The 25,300-nt window shown below is 45.2% G+C and overlaps 1 protein-coding gene across 3 annotated transcripts in view; it reads right to left on the bottom strand.

Annotated features, from left to right (window-relative positions):
* Nucleotides 1-25,300, bottom strand: part of LOC121278747 (TPR and ankyrin repeat-containing protein 1-like) — a 147,942-nt gene that overhangs the window by 42,916 nt on the left and 79,726 nt on the right. For all 3 annotated transcript variants that reach the window (XM_041189136.1, XM_041189137.1, XM_041189139.1), the window contains 4 exons: nt 15,153-17,993; nt 11,048-11,247; nt 4,408-4,545; nt 2,698-2,838 (listed from right to left, as the gene is read on the bottom strand). In XM_041189136.1, the coding sequence (XP_041045070.1) occupies nt 2,698-2,838; nt 4,408-4,545; nt 11,048-11,247; nt 15,153-17,993 (3,320 nt within the window). The remainder of the gene's footprint in view (nt 1-2,697; nt 2,839-4,407; nt 4,546-11,047; nt 11,248-15,152; nt 17,994-25,300) is intronic.

The raw sequence follows: 25,300 nt of genomic DNA, 5'->3' as shown, positions 1-25,300 counted from the left end.
AGTACAGGAGCAGGAATGTCTTGCTGCAATTATACAGGGCCTTGGTGAGACCACGCCTGGAATATTGTGTGCAGTTTTGGTCTGCTTATCTGAGGAAGGATCTTCTTGCTATGGAGGGAGTGCAGTGAAGGTTTACCAGACTGATTTCTGGGATGGCAGGACTGACATATGAGAGATTGAGTCAGTTAGGATTATATTCGCTGGAGTTCAGAAGAATGAGGGGGGATCTCATAGAAACCTATAAAATTCTAACAGGACTAGACAGGGTAGATGCAGGATGTTCCAGATGATGGGGGAGTCCAGAACCAGGGGTCACAGTCTGAGGATATGGGGTAAACCATTTAGGACTGAGATGAAGAGAAATTTCTTCACCCAGAGAGTAGTGAGCCTGTGGAATTCGCTACCACAGAAAGTAGTTGAGGCCAAAACATTGTATATTTTCAAGGAGTTAGATATAGCTCTTGGGGCGAAAGAGATCAAAGGATATGGTGAGAAAACGGGAGCAGGATATTGAGTTGGATGATCAGCCATGATCATAATGAATGGTGGAGCAGGCTTGAAGAGCCAAATTGCCTACTCCTGCTCCTATTTTCTATGTAACCTTACTGAAACATGTAAGATTCTTGTGAGCTTGACAGTGTAGATGCTGAGAGGTTTTATTCCCTCATGGGAGAGTCTAGGACCAGAGGGCATAATCTCAGAGTAAGGGGTCACCCATTTAGGAGAGAGAGGAGGAGGAATTTCTTTTCTCGGGGGGTAGTGAATTTGTGGAATTCTTTACTACAGAGGGCTGTAGAGGCTGGGTTGTTAAGTATATTCAAGGCTGAGATAGACAGATTTTTAATCAGTAAGGGAATCAATCGTTATGGGGAAAAGGCAGGAAAGTGGAGTTGAGGATTATCAGATCAGCCATGATCTCATTGAATGGCAGAGCAGGCACGATGGGCCGAATGGCCTATTCTGCTCCTATGTCTTATGGTCTAGCCATTGGAAATGGCTCCCTTTCCCGAAACTGTAGCTATTGCTGCATCAATTGGCAGATTTAAGTGAGGATGTCCTTAGTGAAGTGGAGACATCTGACACACTGTTCCTCACCGAGGTTCAGCTTGGAGAGTTGCTCCCTGAACGCCCGAGGCAGATATGGCCTCCCATTGAGAGCCCTTCTCCTCCTAACTCTTCCAGAAGCATGTCCTGCTTTGTGACACCTCTACTCATCTCCCTGTCATGTTGTGATGCGGCCCTGTATGATAGTATGTGTATTAAGCAGAATACTTGAAGTCAGGACAAAGTCCTCAGTACATGCCATAGCGTTCCCTGAAGACTTCCAACTTTAAACAAGAGAGGATATAACAGAGGCGCTATTACTACGCTTTTTCTAACAAAAGTGTAACAGAATATTCGTGGTTTGCTAATGTTACACCTTAAGAAGGGAGACAGAACATGTCTAGGGACCTATAGAACAGTTAGTTTAATATCGGCAGCAGAAAAATAAAGGAACCATAAAGGTCCATAAAGGCATGAAGAGTCTACAGACAATATGCTGAATGGATAGCAAGGTGGCTGAAAGAAAGAAAGTAGAGAGTGGGAGTAAAAGGTAATTATCCAAAGGGGCAGAGGGTGGGTGGTTGTGTTCCACAAGGATCAGTGCTGGGGCCTCTGCCAACCCTGGAAGCCATGCCTAAATTTTACACTGAGCATGCAATTAATTGCTTGCGTAGATTCTGTCCACCCAAGAGCTGTCGGCTCTTCAGTCCCAGCAGAGTGATGGTCACCGGTGGGACTTCAGCAGTACCTGGAGCAATAACCAGAGGAGGGCCAGAGCGCAGTTAACGAGGCCATGGATTGATGGGGACAATTAGGCAGGCCTGGTGAGAGGTGGTGGGAGTGAGGGAGGTCGATCGCAATGACTGGGTACATTCTTCCAATAAGGGTGGCCCTTGTCGCTGTGCAGATTCTCTTTGGGCCACAGGGTGCCCTATCCTCTCCCATCAGAGAGTGGTGAGAATATGGATTTCACCACTACATTACGTAGTGAGGCAAAAAGTATTGTTGGCTACTTTTTCCTTAAACACAATTATATGAGGGAGAAGGGAATAGAGGGTTATGGTGAGAGGCTTAGATGAGGAAGGATGGGGGGAGGTTTGAGTGGAGGATAAACATGGGCATGGACTAGCTGAGTTGAATGTTTCTGTGCTGTATATTCTATGTAATTCTACTTAAAAAAAAGTCTTTGAGAAACTAGAATTTTTATCACGACACCAGAGAAAGCAAGGAGATCTAATTGAGATTTCTAATATATGAAGGGTTATGATAGGTTGAAGAAAGAAAGCCTATTTCTACTGGTTGAGGAACCAATGACAAGGACTCATCAATTTAATGGAATGAGATGAACCGCTAGGAAACATGTCTTTATGCAGATTTTCAGAACAAGGAATGATTTGCCACAGTGACTGGTTATTGTTGAGAAGATTACATCTTTTAAGAGAAAATACATAAATTTTCGAAGTGCTCTCCAACCAGATGAAAATATACTTATGCAGGCTAAACGAATACCACCACCTTCTCAAGGGCAATTAGGGATGGGCAACAAATGATGGTCTTGCCATCGACACCAACACCTCATGAAAGAATTAAAAAAGTAAACTTTTTACTTTACAAAAAATTATATTGCAAACAAAAACAATAAACCAGTTTTACCTTGTGCAGTTCCACATTGAATTCAAGGGGCCTGCTTTGTGAAATTGTATCGTCCATTGGTTGCTCCAGTAATGGCCCATAGTTGTCTTTTGACTGAGGTGAAGGTTGAAAAGAGGAGATGACCCTCCATTCCTTATCAGCCTGAAAAGTGACAAAAACATAGTACATTCTTCAAGGCAATTCACAATTAAAAGCACTCAAAAACATGGTTACAATTCACCAATTCGATTCTTCTCACTTCCTAACTTAATTCCACACTCTTTGCTCTCCAGAATCCATCCAGGAACAATGGACTGGATTTTCATTCTTGAGGTGGGTAGGAGTTGAGAAATTATTTGTGCGGCCAGCGCGCCCGCCTCAGGAGAAAGTGCTCGCAAGGACAGTATTTTCATTGTGGGGGGTGGGTGCAGGCTGCAGTCGGGCGAGCCGAACCAGGAAGAAGTTTGGAGGCAGCCACTGGGCTGCCAGGTGCTGAGGTAGGCTGTTTAAAAGGCCCTCCAGAACCTCACACCTCCATTGCTCTCCAAACATTCCCTATGCCCCAAGCCATGCTGCCTCATGCTCCCACCCATTCATGACCGGTAATGCCCCCATTTGTTTCTTTATTCTTTCACAGGATGTGGGTATTGTTGGCAAGGCTAGCATTTGTTGCCCATCCCCAAGTGCCCTTGAACTGAGTGGCTTGCTAAACCATTGCACAGGGCAGTTAAGAGAAAACCACATTGCTGTGGGTCTGGAGTCCCATGTAGGCCAGACTGGATAAAGATGGTAGATTTCCTTCTGTATAGGACATTAATGAACCAGATAGGCCATGCCAAGCTATGCCCCTCCAATCATTTCCCCATGGCCCCCATGCCCCCTATTCCAAGCTATGCCCCTTCACCAATACCTATGGCCCCTTGTGGTCACTATGCCAAGCTGTGGCACTTCCATGCCCACTGTATACATGTATAGAACCAATGGACCCTATAATAACAAGAGGATGTCTAAAAATAGCTTTACAAAAGTCATTCATTCATATTTTTTTAACAAGTCATTACACTACAGGGCAAGAAAATTGTAAATTATTTAGACCCTTGAAAGTTTCAATAGCTGAAACAGCAAGCACTTGAAACATCTTAAGCTTGTGTAAATAAACATTGTGCAATTGACAGCAGAGATTAGAGAACGACAGCTGTCAATCAAGCAATGTTTTCTCTGGGGCTCAGGTGTTTTCGTATTCTAATGGAGGTCTGTGCTCTCAATCAACAATACATGAGAGCCCAGAAATTAGAATGATTAAACCTCTGAGCCACGGGGGTGGGGTGGTGAGTGGAGGGGCACAGCTTGGTATAGGAGCCACAGGAGTGTGGTAGTGAGATGCTGTGAACCACAGCTCACTGGAAACTTAGCCCCACTCCAGGTCGGGAGCGCAAGATGCGGGCTTTTGACTTGAACCAGCCCGCACCCTTAAAAGGCACTCCCAAAAATCAGAAACCCTGGGAATGGGGTCAGGAATCCCAGAAATGGTCCTGGCCACCATTTTAATGGGCTCCTGAGTCATCCCGACTTGGTGAAAATCGAGCTTACTTGCTCCAATTTTAACTGCCCCCACCTGGTTTAAACCAAATGTACAGCGGGGTGGGCAATTAAAATAATAGGAGTTATCTACCCCCATCACTGTACAGAACCTCCCACCAGTTAAAACATCCCCCATTACTGAGCTGATACCTCAGAATCTGTGAAGAAATTATAGAGGAGGACATCATCGAATTCCAAACCTTTGGCTTCATATATTGTCAGAACAAGGGCCAGGTTAAGCTCTTCTGGTATTGTATCCTTCACCTTTTCATTTGTAACCAGAATAACCTGTAATGCATTATGTTAAAAAATTAAAATAAGGATGGCGGGTCATTTTAACATGGCCAATGCCAATGACTACACAATCTCAACAATCTTGCACAACTCAAGCATGTGGCAAAAAAGGTGGAGTCTTCTTTATTCTTTGAACTGTATACACGCTCCAAAATGCAAGAATATACCTTAGCAAGATAGAATCCACATTCTAGACACATTCAAAAGTGTCAGCGGATAGGTAGTGTGGCACATGGTTTCTCAATCCTAAATTGCCTAGTTTCAGGATTTGTATCTTAGCATCAGTTTAATCCGACCTAAAACCAATTGCTCAACAGTAATACCACCCCTCCCTCCCAAGCTACACCCCTCCAAGAATGAATGGGTGGCGTTTGGCACATTAAATTAATTTAGTAATCTGGAGAATTGTATAACAGGAAAGTAAGCTGTCTTTCTTCTGTATTCCACATCTCGTACACATCAGAGGAACAGGCAAATAGAACAACTTCAGCTAGGGGAGACCGATTATAGGAAGAATCTGATTGCACTGGAGAGTGTGCAGAGCAGATTCACCAGGATGTTGCCTGGGATGAAACATTTAAGTTATAAAGAGAGGTTGGATAGATTTGGGTTGTTTTCGTTGGAGTAGAGAAAACTGAGGGGCGACCTGATCGAGGTGTACAAGATTATGAGGGGCATGGACAGAGTGGATAGGGAGCAGCTGCTCCCATTAGTTGAAGGGTCAGTCACGAGGGGACACAAGTTCAAGGTGAGGGGCAGGAGGTTTAGGGGGGATGTGAGGAAAAACCTTTTTAACCCAGAAGGTGGTGACAGTCTGGAATGCACTGCCTGGGAGGGTGGTGGAGGCGGGTTGCCTCACATCCTTTAAAAACTACCTGGATGAGCACTTGGCACATCATAACATTCAAGGCTATGGGCCAAGTGCTGGTAAAAGGGATTAGCTAGGTAGGTCAGGTGTTTCTCACGTGTCAGTGCAGACTCGATGGGCCGAAGGGCCTCCTCTGCGCTGTGTGATTCTGTGATTGCTCCACATGACAGCTTGTATATAACATCAATTGGAACATGATTTGAGATGCCTAGGAAGCAGCTGTGGACAACAGGTAGGAGGGCCTTCGGTTTTCGCCCTCTTTAGCTTCTTCTCCATTGGATGACTAGTTGATTACATCATGCCTTTCCCCTTGGTTAGTTAATTGCCTGTTTGCCTTGTTCCTTGCACAATTGGGAAGCATGATGGTTGAGAGAGCGCGAGAAAGAGGTCCAACTGAGGCTCTGCCAGCATTTATAGAACAAAATTAAAGACCAGTTCTAATTGCCACTTGATTAGAATGTGAAATCAAATACAGCTGGTCTTACAATAAATGCATGAACCCTATGAGCACAAAAAAGTGCAATTTTCAGGTGAGTTATTTAAAATCAACATGTGATGATTGTGCGTTGGCCTTAAAACTACAGACCCATACAAAAACCAGAGTCAAACTGAACAAATTTTCAAATAGATGATCAAGAGAGGATGTCAGTGGAGCAAATTCTAATGATCCAAACACAAAGATTGAATTAGCCATAAATAAACTTCCAAAGAACTAGAGGTTTGAAACCAAATCACACAGATATCCCAGAATATATGGTGCATTAAATGGAATGGGACTAACTCATCAATTTAGTTGTCCACTATTTCAAAAACTCTTCCCATCATGCATAATAAGTTCTACTAGAGGATGCCCTACATGAAGGAATTGAGGTATCAACTACCAATGATCTAATGATTTAATCTGCAATTAAAAATGCCACCAATCTGAATGTCTTACAGTTTATAATTATTTTGGCACTTCTCTCTCAACTGTGACAAAAGATTCCTTTTGCAAGGCAATGGATTACTATTTCTGCTTATTGATGTTAACCACAATTAGTGAGGCCAATGTGGCGAGGATCACTTGATTCATTTTCACATGTATCTGTTCAGCAACAAATCAATTAGATCAAGATAACTGGAAAAAACATGAATAGAGTCCTTGGTGTCCAGGAAGAGATTGACAGCCTAAAGGTGACATGGCCTCTGTTGTCCAGCAGAAATTATGCAAGTTAATTGTCATCTGTATCGACAAACAGGTCCATCTCCACCTCCAACTCTTGAAAATGTTCAGAACCATTCCTGGTGGATCTTTCAAACATCAAGGGTACTGCATGATGACATTATAAAGGCTACCTTGTTTAACTACTGAGCAAAAGCAGTAATCCATGAGCCAGACAAGAAGGGCAGAATCTTCCTGGTCCTGCTGAGGCAGCATTGATAGCAGGACTGGGAGGAAAGTCGAACGCATGTGTGTTGGGTCAACAAGCTGTGCGTTCCTGCTTCCAGCTGATTTTCTCAGAGGCAAGGTGAAACCAAAAATGGCCGATACCCAATCTACATATTTAAGGAAAAACTCAGCAGGTCTGGCAGCATCGGCGGAGAAGAAAAGAGTTGACGTTTCGAGTCCTCATGACCCTTCGACAGAACTTGAGTTCGAGTCCAGGAAAGAGCTGAAATATAAGCTGGTTTAAGGTGTGTGTGTGGGGGGCGGAGAGATAGAGAGACAGAGAGGTGGAGGGGGTTGGTGTGGTTGTAGGGACAAACAAGCAGTGATAGAAGCAGATCATCAAAAGATGTGATGATCTGCTTCTATCACTGCTTGTTTGTCCCTACAACCACACCAACCCCCTCCACCTCTCTGTCTCTCTATCTCTTCGCCCCCCACACACACACCTTAAACCAGCTTATATTTCAGCTCTTTCCTGGACTCGAACTCAAGTTCTGTCGAAGGGTCATGAGGACTCGAAACGTCAACTCTTTTCTTCTCCGCCGATGCTGCCAGACCTGCTGAGTTTTTCCAGGTAATTCTGTTTTTGTTTTGGATTTCCAGCATCCGCAGTTTTTTTGTTTTTTACATATTTAAGGGCCCACCTGGGGCAGATTGGGAGGCTGCTGAGATTGGGCTGTTCTGCTGAGGGCAGTTCCCCCCACCCCCACTGGTCAGGATCAGCAGGTTACAATTGTGAGTGTAGGCCATCTTGTGTGTAGGCCATCTTGTGAAGGGGTTTTGGTCAGCTGTGGCCACTTGGCGGGTGCCTCAAAGTCCCCATCCTACAGTGGCAGCACCAATGTCTGCCAACCTGCCAAGGCTCCAAGCCCTCTGATGAGGCTTGCAGCCTCAGGAACCTGCCCACCATCCTTAATTGGACAGCAGACCTGGAGGTGGCGAATTAGGAGGCTGTCTCCCATAAGATCACCATGGCGGGGGCACTGCAGCAAGGGTGGGGATGGAACCCAGAAATGGTCCCGAACCAAGATTATTTTTTAAAGGGGATGAAATGCTGCCCTAAGGATGCAAAAAAAAAGTTATTTTCTTCATACCCCTCCTGTCGATGTGGCAAAAAAGTGTCGCCTCACCCAACCAAGCATATGCTTGCTTTGTCTTGTGGCATGTTCAGGAAGAATTCTAAACTAACACTTAGTTCTTTATGACTGACGAGTCAAAACTCCAGCTGTATTAACTTCTTGAGCACAGATTGGCAGTCCATTCTATCAGAGAAGCACCATTATAACAAATTTTAAACTAAGCAGCAAGAGTGAGCCTGAAACAACATTGTCCTGCTATGGTCACCAAGCATTCCAGGCTTAACCACCTTTGTTGGGTGATCACTGGCTAAGTAAATTCAGTTCAAGTGTTCACATAAGGTAGGTGTTGGAAACTACAAAGATAGAGCTGTTCCTTAAATAATTTTTCACTGGGATTCCTGATCCTTCCTGTAGAGTGGATTCAGATTCCCCCATCCTCTCACTACTGAAAAGGAAGCAAGAACAGGAAAACTTTGCATTTGGGAGGTACAAACAAATACTCCTAAGAATCTTTCTTCATGCCTGGGAATTCTTGTTACTGATTATGAATGCCAATTCTTGTACTCTACCACACAGCTGAATCATCAGCATTAAAAGGTGCAACCTACAATGATGTTTCGAGGTTTGTTGCTCAGCACCAACACTATGGTTCTTAGGAAGTCTGAAGATTAAAAACAACATGGACAAGTCTGAATAATTGTCAGAACTAATCTATTTCCATTGAGATTGGAGCCTTCATCTCAATCTTACGCCAGTAAGTCTCTCTTGCAAAAGGAGGCCATGAGTGACCACATCCAGCTATATCACCATGAAGATGCACGTTTTTTCTAGGATCTACTAAACCAGGCTATCTTCCCACTGAGTACGGATGTTGTGGAATGAAGAAGAGCCCCCTTGATAAGTTATGCTTTTATATTATCTTTATTAAGGGGAAATATGGAGATTTTACCAGCTAGATGAGGGTTGACGAAAATGAAAGCCGATATGTACAGCTTTGTAACCAAAACAACGGATACATGGGGACAGGTTATCCTTACAGACTGCAGTGCAGTTGTCAATTTATATTCAATATTCAAATCGTAAAATAATTACATTAAGCACATATATTCAGCACAGAGGCAGCAATTGGATTGCCCAATTGTTATTCTAGTAAGAGTAAAGGAATGATGGTCAAGTAGGTTCTCCAAAGCGGTGGATAGTCCGCTCCCCCAACTTACTGCCTTTACAGTGAAGCTGGAAGTACATTCTGCAGGCCATTTGCATTGCCCCATCGTCCATGTGTATGTTCATAGATAGTGCTACTGCACAGTCGAGAGGAGCATATGAAACCATAAGAGCAGGTCTGCACATTGCTTAACTACAATGAATTTCTGGGGTATAGCATGACACTTCAGGTCCAGGTATGAACCTGGAGCTAAGACATCAAGAACCCACCAGCAAAATTATCACCTCAGATAACACTCATAAGCAGCAGCTCTACACTTGAGTCAAGCTGCTCTTGCAATTATAGATACATGAGTACAGTTTCAAAATGAGATAAAACAGGGATAAATTATCCTCAATTTCCTTTTCTCCTTTGCAATTTGCAGAAGGTTCCTAACTTTTGGATTACTGTACCACATATCTTCATAACCATCAATATAATAATGGTGTAGAGATTGGTGAATATGATGGTTCTGCTCATCATCAGGGTTGCATCTTTTTAAGGAATCTGGGAAATGCATGGCACAGTGGATTAAACGCTAACCTAGCACATCTGGGACTTCAACTTCAGCTCAGAGTGCTGTTCACTGAGTTTGGACAATCATAATCGGGTTGATGATTTTGGTTGTTGACAGCATATAACTACCCTTAATTAAGCACTTCATGGCAATCTGATCAGAGTGGTAAATAGGAAAATGTCACACTGGTGCAGTAAGGATTGCTCTTCTGGTTGGGGCTGAGCAGAGGAAGGTTTACTCTGCATCTGTACCACTGGGAAGTCACGTAAGCTCTATGATTTTCTGTCTATGTCCGAGGAATGCCAAAGACAAAAAGCGTCCTGCTATTTCACCTTTTGTCTTCCAATTTCCTCTTCTACAATTTAAACTGGTCACTACTTCTAATCATGGTCTAAATGGTTTATTTACAATCTCCTCACAGATCAAATGAATTTTTAAAAATTATTTTCTGGAATGTGGTATCACTGGCTAGGCCATCCCTAGTTGCTGTTGAGAAGGGGGTTGTGAGCTGCCTTCTTGAACCGCTGCAGTCCTTGTGGTGTAGGTACACCCACAGTGTTGTTAGGGAGGGAGTTCCAGGATTTTGACACAGCGACAGTGAAGGAACAGCAATGTATTTACAAGTCAGGATGGTGAGTGGCTTGGAGGGGAACTTTCAGGTGGTGGTGTTCCCATGTAACTGCTGCCCTCCTCCTTCCAGTTGGTAGCAGTCATGGGTTTGGAAGATGCTGTTTAAAGAACCTTGGTGAGTTCCTGCAGTGTATCTTATACACACTGCTGTCAGTGCATCAGTAGTGGAGGGAGTGAATGTTTGCGGATAGGGTGCCAATCAAGTGGGTTACTTTGTCCTGGATGGTGTCAACCTTCTTGAGGGTTATTGGAGCTGCAATCATCCAGGCAAGTGGAGTGTATTCCATCACACTCCTGACCTGTGCCTTGTAGATAGTTTTGGGGAGTCATGAGTTACTCGCTGCTGGATTCCTAGCCTCTGACCTGCTCTTGTAGCCATAGTATTTATACGGCTAGTCCAGCTCAGTTTTTGGTCAATGGTAACCCCCAGGGGGTTGATAGTGGGGGATTCAGCCATGGTAATGCCATTGAATGTCAAGGGGTGATGGTTAGATTCTCTCTTGTTGGAGATGGTCATTGCCTGACACTTGTGTGATGCGAATGCTCCTTGCCACTTTTTAGCCCAAGCCTGGATATCGTCCAGGTCTTGCTGCATTTGGATGGGCTGCTTTAGTATCTGAGGAGTCGCGAATGGTGCTGAACGTTGTGCAATCATTAGCGAACATCCCCACTTCTGACCTTATGATAGAAGGAAGGTAATTGATGTAGCAGCTGAAGATGATTTGGCAATTCAAATACATATGGTAGAATTAGACGTATAAACGCAAACCTGATGAGCACCAAATTCTATTGGCTGGGATTTCCGTTTGTTTCCTCTAAGCAAAATAGCCAAGTCACTGACACTACAGGACTCCAGCAGGGAAGGTTTTGGTCCATCAAAGAGGCCAGTGTCTCTCGGTAAGCGATCAAAAGACTCTGGAAAATAGTACTGGAGAAGATCCACTACACCAGAGGCCAAATTCAAGATTCCTAAATATAGACAAGGGATTCACATTAATCAATATAAAGCACACAAAAAATTAAAATTTTATATGCAGTTCATCAATGCCTAAAATAGTTAGTCACCAACACAATCTTGGTGTATGTGATCTCAATGTTCATATTTGCAGGATGCATGCATGCTTACTTTAAGCTTTTTGTGCGTTTGTTGCTAAAACAACAAGGTGAAACACAGGCCTGAACCTTCACTCCCAAGTCAGAAAAATTCCTGACCCTGCAAGCCTGACTTAGGAGAAAGTGCTCCGGACGCTCTGATTTTTATTCCGGTCTTGATAAGGTGGATGTGGAAAGGATGTTTCCTCTTGTGGTCGAGTCCAGAGCTAGGGGGCACTATTTTAAATTAAGGGGTGACTTTTAGGTCAGAGATGAGGAGAAATTTTTTCGCTGAGGGCTGTGCGGCTTTGGAACTCTTTGCCTCAGAAGGTAGTGGAAGGTGGAAGTGGGGTAGTTGAATATTTTTAAGGTGAAGGTAGATAGATTCTTAGGCAAGGGAATCAAAATTTACTAGGGGGTTAATGGGAATGTGGAACTCGAAACACGGACATGTCAGCCATGATTCTATTGAATGGCGGAGCAGGCCTGAGGGGTCAAATGGCCCACTTCTGCTCCTATATCATAGGTTGTGGAATCAGTCATGTAGCACAAATTGTCTGATAACCCTCAGGTTTAAATCAACAGACAGAATGAAATAGCAAACACTGATTTTTTTTTTAAAGCACAGACTGTTTCCTTTAAAGGAAATTTAAATGCCTTGACAACTTGACAGTTGCAGTGAGTTTAACCACTTTTTATGCACATTCATGTCTACTTTTAAAAATCCCAAAGGGCACTTGACCTCTCCCAAAGGGTACACTACCTCTCCAAAGAACTCCAGTAGGTTTAAACCTTCTCTTGAAAAGTGTAATGCCCATAAACCATGTTTTGGACATGCCTCTAAGAAATCGGTCTGAAGGCAGCTACACTTTTCAATGCACAGCTGACTCCATGAACCACGGATGTGCAAATCACAACCCACCCCACATTCCAACACCACCCCTCCCCACAATTCCTGGCAAAAACGGTGGGTGCTGGGTTCAGGGGTGAGACTTCAGGAATCGGGGCTCCGGTACCATTTTGTCCAAGCCAGAGGCCCTCTCCGTTATTGCAAAAATTCAGGTCACAAAGTGCGCAGGTCATTTTTGATCAAGTTTTGCTTCCTGTGGTTATCTGAAAATACTGAAAAAGGCCTTCAGCACCATGGTAACACTAGCAACAATACCTGGAGAGGGGAACCAGGAATGTGGACAGCTCTCCCAATCAGAATAACCAGTCCAGGCCAGTACAAGGCATATTTGCATTTATATATCAAATACAACAATGAGATAAGTGGCCAGCTAATCTACTTAGTGATGTATAAATGTTGGCCATGACTCCAGGGAGAATGCCCCATCACTCCCTTGAAACGGTAGTGTGGGATCGTTTACATCCACCTGAAAAGTTTAATGCCTCATCCAAAAGAAAACAGAACCTCTAGCAATGTAGCACTCCCTCAGTACTGCACTGGAGTATCAGCCTAAATAAATGTGCTCAAATCCCTGGGTTTAGGTCTAGAATCCACAGCCTTCTGACTTGGGGTGAGCATGTTTCACCTGACCCACAGCTGTCAAGCCCAGTGAATAATAAACATTTCCAAACAGTGTAGTAATGACAAAGGGTAAGCAACATTCATGGAGTCATACAGCACAGCAAGAGGCCACTCGGCCCATCGAGTCCATGTCAGCTTTCTGTACAGCAATCTAGTCAATCCCGTTCCCCTGGTCTCTCTGTAGTCTTGCAGATATATTTCCCTCAAGTGCTCACCCAATTTCCTTTAGAAGTCATCGATTGTCTCCCCTTCCACCAACCCTCCTTGGCAACGAGTTCCAGATCATTAGTACTCGCTGTCTAAAATAATCTCTCATGTCCCTGTTGTATCTTTTGCCCAAAACCCCTAGTACCTATGTAATGAGCTAACGAGAACAACATTTTTTTTTGTCCACCATATCTAATCTTCTGGATGGAGAGAAAGGGTGGGTCTTGCACGGCTCATTGTGTAAGCCGGTATTCTCAACAATCGCTAAATGTTGCTTGGCTGCTGAACAAAACCTGGAAAACGTTTTAAGGTATGCTGTGTCTGGTCAATTCACCCCAGGATTCCAAACTTCGGTGGAAGAGAAAGATTGCAACATTTTACATTGAACCGTGTTAGGTACTCATTAAGTAAACTGAGGAGTTTTCTTTTAAAATTTTGGTGTGTAGCCAAAACAATGTCATTGGAGCCACCCTTGCAGCTCGACAACGATATCCACGGGACTGCACTGCTCTATCTTGCCCACTATTGTACTTTCCCCGATATATATTTTCAGTATATAATACATGGAACAGAAATATAGTGTCCAGCTGTATAGCTCATACAGCAAGGTAACGTTTTTAGTAAAGATGGCAAATGAAAGAAGGATAGATATTTCCCCAGAGGAAGGGAACATCAGTGGTGAACATCCACTCACTTTAGACTGGTCACTCCAGTGGACAGAGGTCAAGGTAAAGATTGGAGACCATCACCCAACACTAATAGTGAATCTAAGGATTTGCAAGAATAATTTTAATTTGGAAACTTTAACCCCTTCTTGTCCACTCTTGTTCTTCTGTCAATTACCTTAAAGTTATGTCCTCTGAAAACAACCCATTTGCCAATGGAAACAATTTCTCCTTATTTACTTATCAAAACCGTCCATGATTTTGAATACCTCCATCAAATCTCTTTTGAACTTTTTGTGTTTCATCCATCAGTTTATCAAATTCCAGTGTTAGGGAATAGAAGATTAATTGTTTAAATGGATTCATATTTCATTTAACAATAGAACACAAAGTATGGTGACAAATGCACTGTTTAAGCACAGGAATCAATTATGGGTTACAGTAGCATAGTAGTTATGTTACTAGGGTAGCAATCCAGAGCCCTGGGCTAATCATCTGGATATACAAGTTCAAATCCTACCATGGCGACTGAGGGCATTCCAAAGCATATATGGATAATTAAATACTTCTGATTTATAATTGCTGTAACGGAGGTCAAACATAGTGGACAATTTGTGCAAAGTAAGACCCCACAGGTTCGGAGAGTACTGATCAAACAACCTGATTTGGTGATGTTTGTTGAGGCATAATTATCCAGCACACCCACGATCTTGTTCAAAATAGCAACGAGATCTTTTATGTTCATCTGAGACAACAGACAGAGCCTAGACTTAACGTCTAATCTGAAAGACAGACCTCCAACATTGCCGCAGTCCTTCAGGACTGTACTGAAAAGCATCAGCCTAGATTACCTGCTTGAATCTCTAGGGTGGGACTTAAACCCAGAGGCGGAGATATGTCAGATAGATTTGAATGTGAGTAATGCATACAGGAACAGGTAATGGGAAGCGTACACTGAGCATGAAAACTTCTCCTTTGGAGTACTATGGCAAAATGTGAAAATGGAAAAGATTCAGGACAGTCATCAAACCCTGGAAGCATTTGGTCATAGTAAAGTAGTTATCATTGAGACAAATCAGATACTGAGATAGATCCAAGGGTGCTGGATTACAAAGTTAGAACAAGTTATACCAACAGATAAATTAGAAAGCCAGTTTTATGGTACAGCAAGTAGTTTTGGTACCCAAAACCTCAAAGTATCTACGAAAGATTTAAAAAGGAGGGACCAAAATGATTCCAGATTTTAGAGAACTTGGTTATGAAGTTGTCAGTTCAGGGCACACAAAATCAGAAAAATTCTAATATTTTCTTTAAAAAAAATGATTTTATATACTCGTTTGAGTTAATTAATTTATCAAACAATGGTTTGAAGGAAATACCTGAATGTGATCGGTAGTTCTGATGCAGCTGGTATATTCTGCTCGGCACTACTACATTACACTGTTTCTTTTCATTGTAATTACAATCGTGAGCATAATAAAAGAGAGAACGCAGGTCACTGAAGCGGAAAGCAACCCCCTTCATTATGCTTTGAGCTGTATCACCAGTAAGGAACATGGAATTTGGGTCATTGATGCATTTCATGAGGGTAGCAAGCTCTGCTTGGGTAAAATCCTGTATTTCATCCCCGTACAATTCGTGAATAGACCATGGCAGTTCATCTAACTTGGATAATCGCTGTGATAAGCTGTACAATACATCTTCCTCATCAAAGTATCTGAACTGTGATTTTATCTGCTGATACAAGCAGAAGAAGCGATAGATTTCAGTTCGGTCTTCCTGGAAATTTGGTGCTCTCTTCTTTCCCAATTTAATGTACTGTTCTTCTGTGAGGCAACCTTGAGGACTATTTAAAGCTTCAATAGAACCCTTCAAAAAGGACTTGATCTCTTTCCACACTAAAGCTGGATTAAAAGCAGATTTGCCTTTTACCATTTTGGGCCAAAGATCATGTACAAATACCTCGTAGGTCACAAAAATACGAGGATCAAATTCTTTGGTATGACCCTCTGTAGCCCTACATTCATCATCCAGAAATTCTCCTTCATACTCCTCTTCTTCATCCTCTTCTCCTAAATCTGGTATTGTCATATCTTCTTGAACAGACCAACCCACAATTGTCTTTTTTAGGCTGCCATCTTCATTTCGAGGGAAAAAAGGGTCTGGCAAGGATGCATCAATTAACAACAGCAATTGTTCTGAGGTTATGAACAGGGGAAAATTCTCATCCTTAACGTCCTGAAGTCTGTAAAGCGTAGGCTCTAGGGGTCTGAAGTGGTCTGTAGCTTTGGTAGATTTGCTAAGCTCTATAAAGTTTTTCAAGACTTCCTGGCACAGGACATGGTTTTTGGTAACAAAGACTTGATGCAGGTGTTCAAGTTTATCAGCATCATCTGAAGTCGCCAGCACAGCTCCATGGCCATTGGTCAACTCATTGCAATAATCATCAAATGCCATTCCATTCTGATCCAAATCATTGTTTTGGTCCACAAGTTCAAAATCCTTTTCCCCATCCACAGAATCAGAGCAATCTGTTCTGCCATTTATCACCACTGCTTCCTTTTCGCCATCTTCCATGGGCCCCATCTTCCTTTTATGCCAGACCTGTCGCACCAACCAGGGGTTTCCAACTTGCGTTTTCTCCCAGTAGGATTGGAAATGTTTCCAAAGTCGGTAGAGACAGCAAGTAGTCTTCCCCGTTCCACTTCGCCCAATCAGAATGATTGCTTGTAATGGCTTAGGGACAAGGTCAATTATTGCATACTCCAACTCTCCTACTCGAAAAGGATATTCAACTCTAGACTCCGGGTTAGAAAGGATGTTAAGTGCCATATTGGTGCTAAAGCTATGGAACTTCATTATGTTATACTCTGTCTCCACTGCACTAGCAGGTGGGAAATATTCAGACACTTTTTCTTTTCGTTCATTCCAATCAATACATTCCACAAAGATCAATGGGATCCTCTTTTGAACATGTAAATTTGAGGTAAGCACAGCTTTGGTTATCCCTTTAAGCGTCTTCCGGAGAATGCAGTTTTGTCCACGGTCATAAGAACTACAGATCATATCCAATGCACGTTTGAGTTTATTGTGGTCCAGGATGATATCCCAAATTCGAATAATCTCACTGTATACCCTTCCCGTGACTCTCTCTTGAGGATGAGAAGAAAGCTCCGATTCAAAAATCGCCTCCGGCTTCTCACTATAGCGCGGTGAAAAGTCCACTGCTAGTTCCCAAAGCATTCTTCCTCCTTTGTCAAGTTTAGCTTCATAAAGCTTGATGGGGCTGTTCAGGTGCTTGAGTGGTTTCTGAAGGCTCTGAGTCCATTCTCCATTGCCAAGTTGCTGAATCACCTTCACAGTTTTTGTTTTCATTTGCTGAGGGACGTCTCTGCAACTGAGCTTTTTCAGCAACTCTGATGTACATTCAATCTCCCATGCCATATTATCAAAGTCCAGATCTTGTAAATTGGTCACTTCTTCAGGTTTTGGATCTTGCTGCACCGTACCACAGTTTGAATGTTTTGTGGTCCCATTCAACATTTCAGATTCAATATTGTCAGTATTTTGCAAAGAGCCAGTTTCAAGAACTGGAGCTTTCGTCTCCGAAGTCTGAATTGAATCACTGAGCAAACTGTTGGAAAAGGGTAGTTTGGGAGGGTTTGCTTCCGTTGGTGTCTCAATCACATTAAGTTGTTGAATCAGTTTTGTAATTTCATTCACTAGGATTTCTTCTGAAGTTAAAGCAACGCTTGTTTCATCTGCTTGAAAGGAAGCCTCACAGGAGGCGTTAAGCTGAGGCAGCTCGTCAGGCTGTGAACTCTCCAAAGACTCAGTCTTCTGGTGAGAAGGCCACTTTCTGCTCAATGCATTCTTCACACTTTTTGAAGGCCGTGACTTCTGACTCTGGTCATTTTGTTCTCTCTTCTTTCGATTTCGTGATGTTGCTTTATTCCACAGATTAAACCGTGGGTCATCTTTTTTAATTTTATACGTAAATAGTTTCCCTTCCTTGTTTTTTATCTTGCTGCTGATTTCAAACTTGGCTATCAGATCCATTATTTCCTCGTGATTTTTAGAATAGGGTTTGTGAAATATAATGTGCAGCAAGGTATTTCCATCATTATCCTGAGAGCTGCTGGGATTCAGATATGGAAACGTAATTGCATCAGAGCTATACTTTTCCAACAGATATTTCAGGATGTGCAAACCAAACTCATCTACAAGTAAAAAAGAAAAAGAGAACAAAGTTAGTTTAACACTAACTAGACATGCCAGCAATCCAGAATCGAACAACATAAATCACAGATTATAACACAGAATATTCTAACAAGTCTGTACCCATGTTTTTCACTGCAAGTCACCAAATCTAAACTCACTCTCCTGCTCACACTGTACACTGCTTAAATTCCTATTTTAAAAGCAATTATTTAATTCTCTTTTATAAGTATTTATGGACTCTGCTTCATGGCACAGAACTCCACATCCGAGACATCCTCTGTGTAAAGGCATTAGACTCTGGGGATGTGGGTTCCAATCCCACCAGGGCAGTTGGTGGGATTTGAATTCAATAAACCTGGAATTGTAAGCTAGGGCGGAATCATTCCAGAATTGCACGAAGTGCGGTACTGTTTGTGAAAAATGGCGTTTTACCTGCCGGCTGCAATGAAGGATTTTCACATCGTATCATCCCCTTCCCCCCCCTCATAAATTATGTAGTCATGGGAAGCACACTGCCTCGCTGGCGAGCAGCCTCCGATTTGCCCACCATGCTGTTACCATGCCACTTCCTCACTACGGACACCATATTTAAACTGCAGCCACACACACAGTTCTCGATGCTTGCAGGCCAGGACTGCTCCAGTGAAGACATGGCCCCAAAGACAAGAAGAGTTCAGTCCGCTGATTCAGTGACGCATCACTGGATTGCCTTTGGGAGACGTGGAGGCCCGCTGCGATGTCCTATGCCCCCGCTCTGGCCACAGGAGGCCCATCAGTCTCACCACTCTGGTTTGGGAGGTGGTGGCAGAGGTGGTCAGTGCTAACGCTACACACAAGAGGTCAGCCATCCAGTGGAGAAAAAGGATGAATAATCTCATCCCTGCCACCAGGGTAAGTCAAACATCTCATCACTCACAAGCCCATCACACGTTCACCGGCATCTCACACACTGCCAGCTCAGGGGACATCACCAATCTCTTTCACACACCCTCACATTTCCATCTGGCCTCGTTTCCTCTGGAGATTGCCTGTTCATCCAATCCATGGCTCCATTCAGCACACATGCATGCCTGGCATCCTTCTCATTTGGCCTGGCATGTGCCTTGCTCACACTCTCTCCATCTGTCCTCATGCAGGACAAGGTTGAGCACAATCACCAGAAGAGGTCAGACCAGGGGACGGAGTGCCAGACATCAAGGTCCTCACCCCATTCAAGAGTTGTGTGTTGGAGCTTGACAGAGTGGATGCGGATCGTTCCTGCAGCGATGGTGACATTGCCAGCAAGCATCCATTTGAGAATCCTGCACCAGATCATCCCTCTGTCAATGCTACTTTGAGTCCACTGCTATGTGAAACGCGGTTGCCAAGCACTAATAATCTGCACTCTCTCTCCTAGACACATCTGCCACATCTCCCTCAGGCAACCTTAACCCCAACTCCAATGCTGAGAGCACCTTGGATGAGGTCCCTGAGGGCAGCACCACTGAAGACCCATCCCGGCGCTCACCCACAGCCTCTCTACCAGTGCAGCAACACGCACCTCGGTGGGACCTAGATGTAGAGTAGCCTCGGGATCACAATCTGGTGGGCACAGCACACAATCTGTTGCACATCATATGGAGGCAGAGACATCCGAGGTGTCCGGCACTGGGAAGACTACTGGAGGCAAGGAATCAACTCAGTCCGAGTTGCATGATGAGCCTCTGGACTCGGTGCTGGAAAGACAATCACAGGAACATCAGGAAGGGATGTCTGGTGCACTCCTCAGATTGCAAGGGATGATGGAGGACTCCATCCACCTTAAGTCCGAGGTGCTTGCGCCACCACGCCAACACACTGAGGTCAACACTGGCAAGATGGAGGCTGCCATGGAGACCTTAGCCCAGGACATCGGTCCTGCACTGCTGTGCACGCTTAACTTCATCGCTGATGCCATAATTGGACTCTAACAGTGTCAACACAAGAGGAGTGCAGAACTACTCATCTTACTCCAGCTTCCCCTTTTTCCTCAAGGTGTCAGCCAGGGGCCGTCAGGCACCCATTGGGAAGAGGATCAGCATCTTGACACCCCAGGTCCATCCACCTAGGTGACTCTGAGAATGTCTGGCTGGTCCAAACCCACTCTTCCTGTGACCCCATCATCTCCAGATCCACAGACTGAGGAAGGTGTGTCAAGTCACAGCAGGGCATCCAAAGCAGGCATGGGCCCTCCAGAGGATGGTTGCCAAGGTCATCACAGACAGGGCGTAGCAGTCAGCAGGCTGCCTCCAACTGCATGGTGGATGTTGGGAGAGTACCAAGGCGTAGCGGCAGGGTTAGGAAGGTTAAGATGTAACTCTTTTAGAGTTAAAACAATTAAACTAAATTAACAAAATGAAGGACAAATCAAGCACAGCCCCTAATTCAGGTCAGCTGTAAAACTAAGGACAAAGTTTAAAGGAAACTTACAAACTTTAAACCAAAATATGATTAAGGGGGTCAATAAAACACCCCAGTCTCCGCGGTGCCCACCGAGCACGGAAGACCTCGAGAGTGCCGGCAGACACCGCGTGCTCCCTCTCCAGGGACACCTGGCCACGAACGTAGCCACGGAAGAGGGACAAACAATCAGGCGGGACTGCCCCTTCGATCACCCGCTGCCTGGACCTGTTAATGGCCAACTTGGCCAGGCCCAGGAGCAGGTTCACGAGGAGGTCCTCCTCCTTCCTGATCCCCTTCCGCACCGGGTGTCCATAGATCAGGAGCGTGGGGCTGAAGTGCAAACAAAACATTAATAAAAGGTTTTTTAAATAACTAAAAAGGGAGTGCAGCCTACCACACCCTATATAAGCATGGTCCATGGACTCCACAAGACCACAAAAAGGGCAGGTGTCCTGGGAGTCCGTGAACCTGTGCATTCTACGATTATAAGGGACTGCTGCATGCAACACCCTCCAACCCAGGTCCCCAATAGAAAGGGGGAGGACACCTCTGTAGAGGGCCTCCCATCGGGGGCCTCCGCCGCTGGACGGCAACAAGGCTCGCCAGGGCATGTCCGGGCGGCAGACAAGGGCGAGAAAATGGAAAGTGTGCAGCAGCAGTCCGTACAAAAAGCTCCTCCACGCCGTGCCAAATGGCACGGAGGGCATGTCCCCGAGGTGGCTCATATTGCAGGGCACCAGCGCCCGAGGGAGGGAAGGTTAAGATGTAACTCCTATTGAGTAAAACCAATTAAACCAAATTAACAAAATTGGGATAAATCAGGCACAGCCCCTAATTCAGGTCAGCTGTAAAACCAAGAACAAAGTTTAAAGGAAACTTATAAACTTTAAATCAAAATGTGATTAAAGGGGTCAACAAAACATCCTAGTCCCTGCGGTGCCCACCGGACACGGAAGGCCTCGAGAGTGCCAGCAGACACCGCGTGCTCCCTCTCCAAGGGCATCCGGCAGCGAATGTAGCCGCGGAAGAGGGACAAACAATCGGGCGGGACTCCCCCGTCGATCGCCCGCTGCCTGGACCTGTTAATAGCCAACTTGGCCAGGCCCATGAGCAGGTTCACGAGGAGGTCCTCCTCCTTCCCGACCCCCTTCCGCACCGGGTGTCCATAGATCAGGAGCGTGGGGCTGAAGTGCAAATAAAACATCAATAAAAGGTTTTTCAAATAACTAAAAAGGGAGTGCAGCCTACCACACCCTATATAAGCGTGGTCCATGGACTCCACAAGACCACAAAAAGGGCAGGTGTCCTGGGAGTCCGTGAACCTGTGCATTCTACAATTATAAGGGACTGCTGCATGCAACACCCTCCAACTCAGGTCCCCAATAGAAAGGGGGAAGACACCTCCGTAGAGGGCCTCCCATTGGGGGCCTCCACCGCCGGACGGCAACAAGGCACGCCAGGGCATGTCCGGGCGGCAGACAAGGGCGAGAAAATGGAAAGTGTGCAGCAGCAGTCCGTACAAAAAGCTCCTCCACGCCGTGCCAAATGGCACAGAGGGCATGTCCCCGAGGCGGCTCATATTGCGGGGCACCAGCACCCGAGGGAGGGAAGGTTAAGATGTAGTAGCACCATGTGGGCACAGGTGTTAATCACTTGTACTTAATGTTCACTATTGTAAATAAACTACCAAGAAAGTCTCCCTGCTTATGGCTCCGTGTTATGATGAGCAGTGTCATGTCATTCAGATGTTCCTGCATAAGATCAAGGCAAGTGTCTCAGTCCAAGGCCTCTTCTCTATGCAGTGTGTAACCTTCAGAACAAAGAGATCATTCGGCCTCTCACTCACTGGACACATCAGTGATGCCTGCACCTTGATGGTGCTTGTCATTGCTGCCAGAATATCGTGGGCAGGTTTCACAGAGTTCTGTCATTCTCTCTTCAGCATCTGTGTCTTCTGACATTGTGGCCCTGAAGGATATGGATGAGGGCTGCCAAAGGATCAGTTGCACTTAGTGTCACAGCTGTGTCTCCATATGATCCTGATCACAGAGCGCAAGCGAGCTGCCCTCAGCCACAGAGGAGTCAGACATTCACAGAGGAAATGTGAAGATCTATAGAGTGTTCTCACTGCATGTTTTTTTTAATTCATTCATGGGGTGTGGGCTTCGCTGGCTGGGCCAGCATTTATTGCCCACTTCTAGTTGCTCTTGAGAAGGTGGTGGTGAGCTGCCTTCTTGAACTGCTGCAGTCCATGTTGTGTAGAGGTACACCCACAGTGCTGTTAAGGAAAGGAGTTCCAGGATTTTGACCCAGCAATAGTGAAGGAATAGCGATATATTTCCAAGTCAAGATGGTGAGTGACTTGGAGGGGAACTTCCAGGTGGTGGTGTTCTTCCCATGTATCTACACTTCTAGATGGTAGTGCTCGTGGGTTTGGAAGGTGCTATCTAAGGAGCCTTGGTGAATTCCTGCAGTGCATCTTGTAGATGGTACACACTGCTGACACTGTGCCTGTAGAAGAAGTGAATGTTTGTGGATGGGATGCCAATCAAGCAGGCTGCTTTGTCCTGGCCAGTGCCCAGCTTCTTCAGTGTTGTGGGAGCTGCACTCATCCAGGCAAGTGGGCAGTATTCCATCACACTCTTGGCTTATGCCTTGTAGATGGTGGACAGGCTTTGGGGAGTCAGGAGGTGAGTTACTCATTGCCGGATTCCTAGCCTCTGACCTGCTCTTGTAGCCACAGTATTTATATGGCTAGTGCAGTTCAGTTTCTGGTCAATGGTAACCCCCAGGATGTTGAAAGTGGGGGATTCAGTGATGGTAATGCCATTGAACATCAAGGGGCGATGGGTGGATTCTCTCTTGTTGGAGATGGTCATTGCCTGACACTTGTGAGGCACAAATGTTACTTGCCACTTGTCAGCCCAAGCCTGGATATTGTCCAAGTCTTGCTGCATTTGGACATGGACTGCTTCAGTATCTGAGTTGCGAATGATGCTGAAATTGTGCAATCATCAGTGAACATGCCCACTTCTGACCTTATGATGGAAGGAAGGTCATTGATGAAGCAGCTGAAGATGGTTGGGCCGAGGATACTACCCTGAGGAACTCCTGTAGTGATGTCCTGGAGCTGAGATGACTGACCTCCAACAACCACAACCATCTTCTTTTGTGTTAGGTATGACTCCAGCCAGCAGAGAGTTTTCCCTGATTCCAGTTTTGCTAGGAATCCTTGATGCCATACTTGGTCAAATGCTGCCTTGATGTCAAGGACAGTCACTCTCACCTCACCTCGGGAGTTCAGCTCTTTTGTCCATGTTCAAACCAAGGCTGTAATGTTGTCATCATCCTCCTGGAGTCTAGAAACTATTAGGGCTTCCATTGCGTCTCCATGACATGAGCCTGAACACTGAGGGTATGTGCACTGCCATCAGCCACACAGGAGTCAAACATTCAGGATTGTCCTCATTGCATTTCGTCATCATCCTCCATGAATTTTGCAGCTATTAGGGCCTTACGAGTGTGCCTGCCTTGTCTAAAGGCCTCCTCATCGGCTCTTCAGCTGCGTGCGTAGGAGGCTTTACCACACCTTCATCTTGAAGGTGATACTCCACCCATTGGCAAGCCAGGTGCCTCCATCGCACTCTTCTTCTTCTTCTCTACTCCCTGTAAGCCATGAAGCATACCTCTAGATCACCAGGCTCCATGATCCTGATGTTCTCCTCCTGCAGGATCAAAGAGAGAGACGCATAGGTTAGCATATGTATCCTAAGGACCTCTTTTGGTTACGTCTCCGGCTGCATCGCAAGGCCCCTTTACACATGCCAGAGAGTGGTGGCCAGTGTGTGGTGCGCTCATTGGCTGCCTGAAACCCCACCCACCTCCACCTGACCAATTGTCAGCAGCTTCGCCCACTGGACTGCATGATGTACTCTCAGCTCAGGCACAGACATTCTCCTAACCCTCACTGCAAGGCTGCTCTGTTAGCTTGAACCTTGAGGGATACTTGTCCAAACCTGAATAAAGACATTGGAAGGGGCTGTGAGCGCCTCCACCAGTGACTGCGCCATGGCCACCTTTCACAAGGGGGTTCTACAACTTGTCTAAATGCTCAATTGTTCTGCAGCATCCCTAAAACTCACATTAATTTGCAGTCTGCGCCCAAGGGATGAAAAGTTCTGGAGCATTTGATGGCACATTCATGCTTTTGCATTGCTTGAGTGGGCAGAAATGTGTCACGGACCCCAACTGCAATCATGTCAACGGAGCTGATGCTGAATGGCCTCAGCTGTGGAAGAATGCTCTCTTTTGACAACCTTTCCCAAGTGTGACGCTGCTTCCCTCGCCGCCCACATACATCCCCCACCCCTGCAACACATGTGCTTGTGTACTCCCATTAGTCTGTGCTGCCTTGGCTGCCACCCCCCAAGCCCCACCCACACTGGAGCCCTTGCCCTGGCACCGCAATGAAAGCCAGCCAGGAAAAAGCAACTTGTCTGTGCCACCTCCAAATGTGCAGCGCCTCTTCCTTGATGTCCTATGGGCGGTCCTTGCGAGCACTGCGCAAGGTTGTACGCACTCACCTCCGAGTTCTCCTTGAAGTTCAGCTCACCACGTGCTCGCCTTTTAAAGGCAGCTGTAAATCACGCCGTTCTGAAGTCACACCAAAGTGGGAAGTAAATCTGAAGTGGAGGGATGATTCCATCAAGCAGGCACAAAGATGAGATGCAAATGCATTAAAATTAAGTTCCCAAGTTGGATGGCGGGAATTGTGGCTTGCCATTGATGGGTGGAGCAGACGATTGCAAACTGGTTTCACAACGGTGCAAAGCCAATTTTTGGCCTTCTCGCCATATTGTCCGCTCACGCTGCCAAACACGTCCGC

This window comes from Carcharodon carcharias, chromosome 6 (assembly GCF_017639515.1).
Source record: "Carcharodon carcharias isolate sCarCar2 chromosome 6, sCarCar2.pri, whole genome shotgun sequence".
Lineage (NCBI taxonomy): Eukaryota > Metazoa > Chordata > Chondrichthyes > Lamniformes > Lamnidae > Carcharodon > Carcharodon carcharias.
The sequence above is the reverse complement of the archived record's forward strand: the minus strand, read 5'-3'. Positions and strand labels throughout refer to the sequence as shown.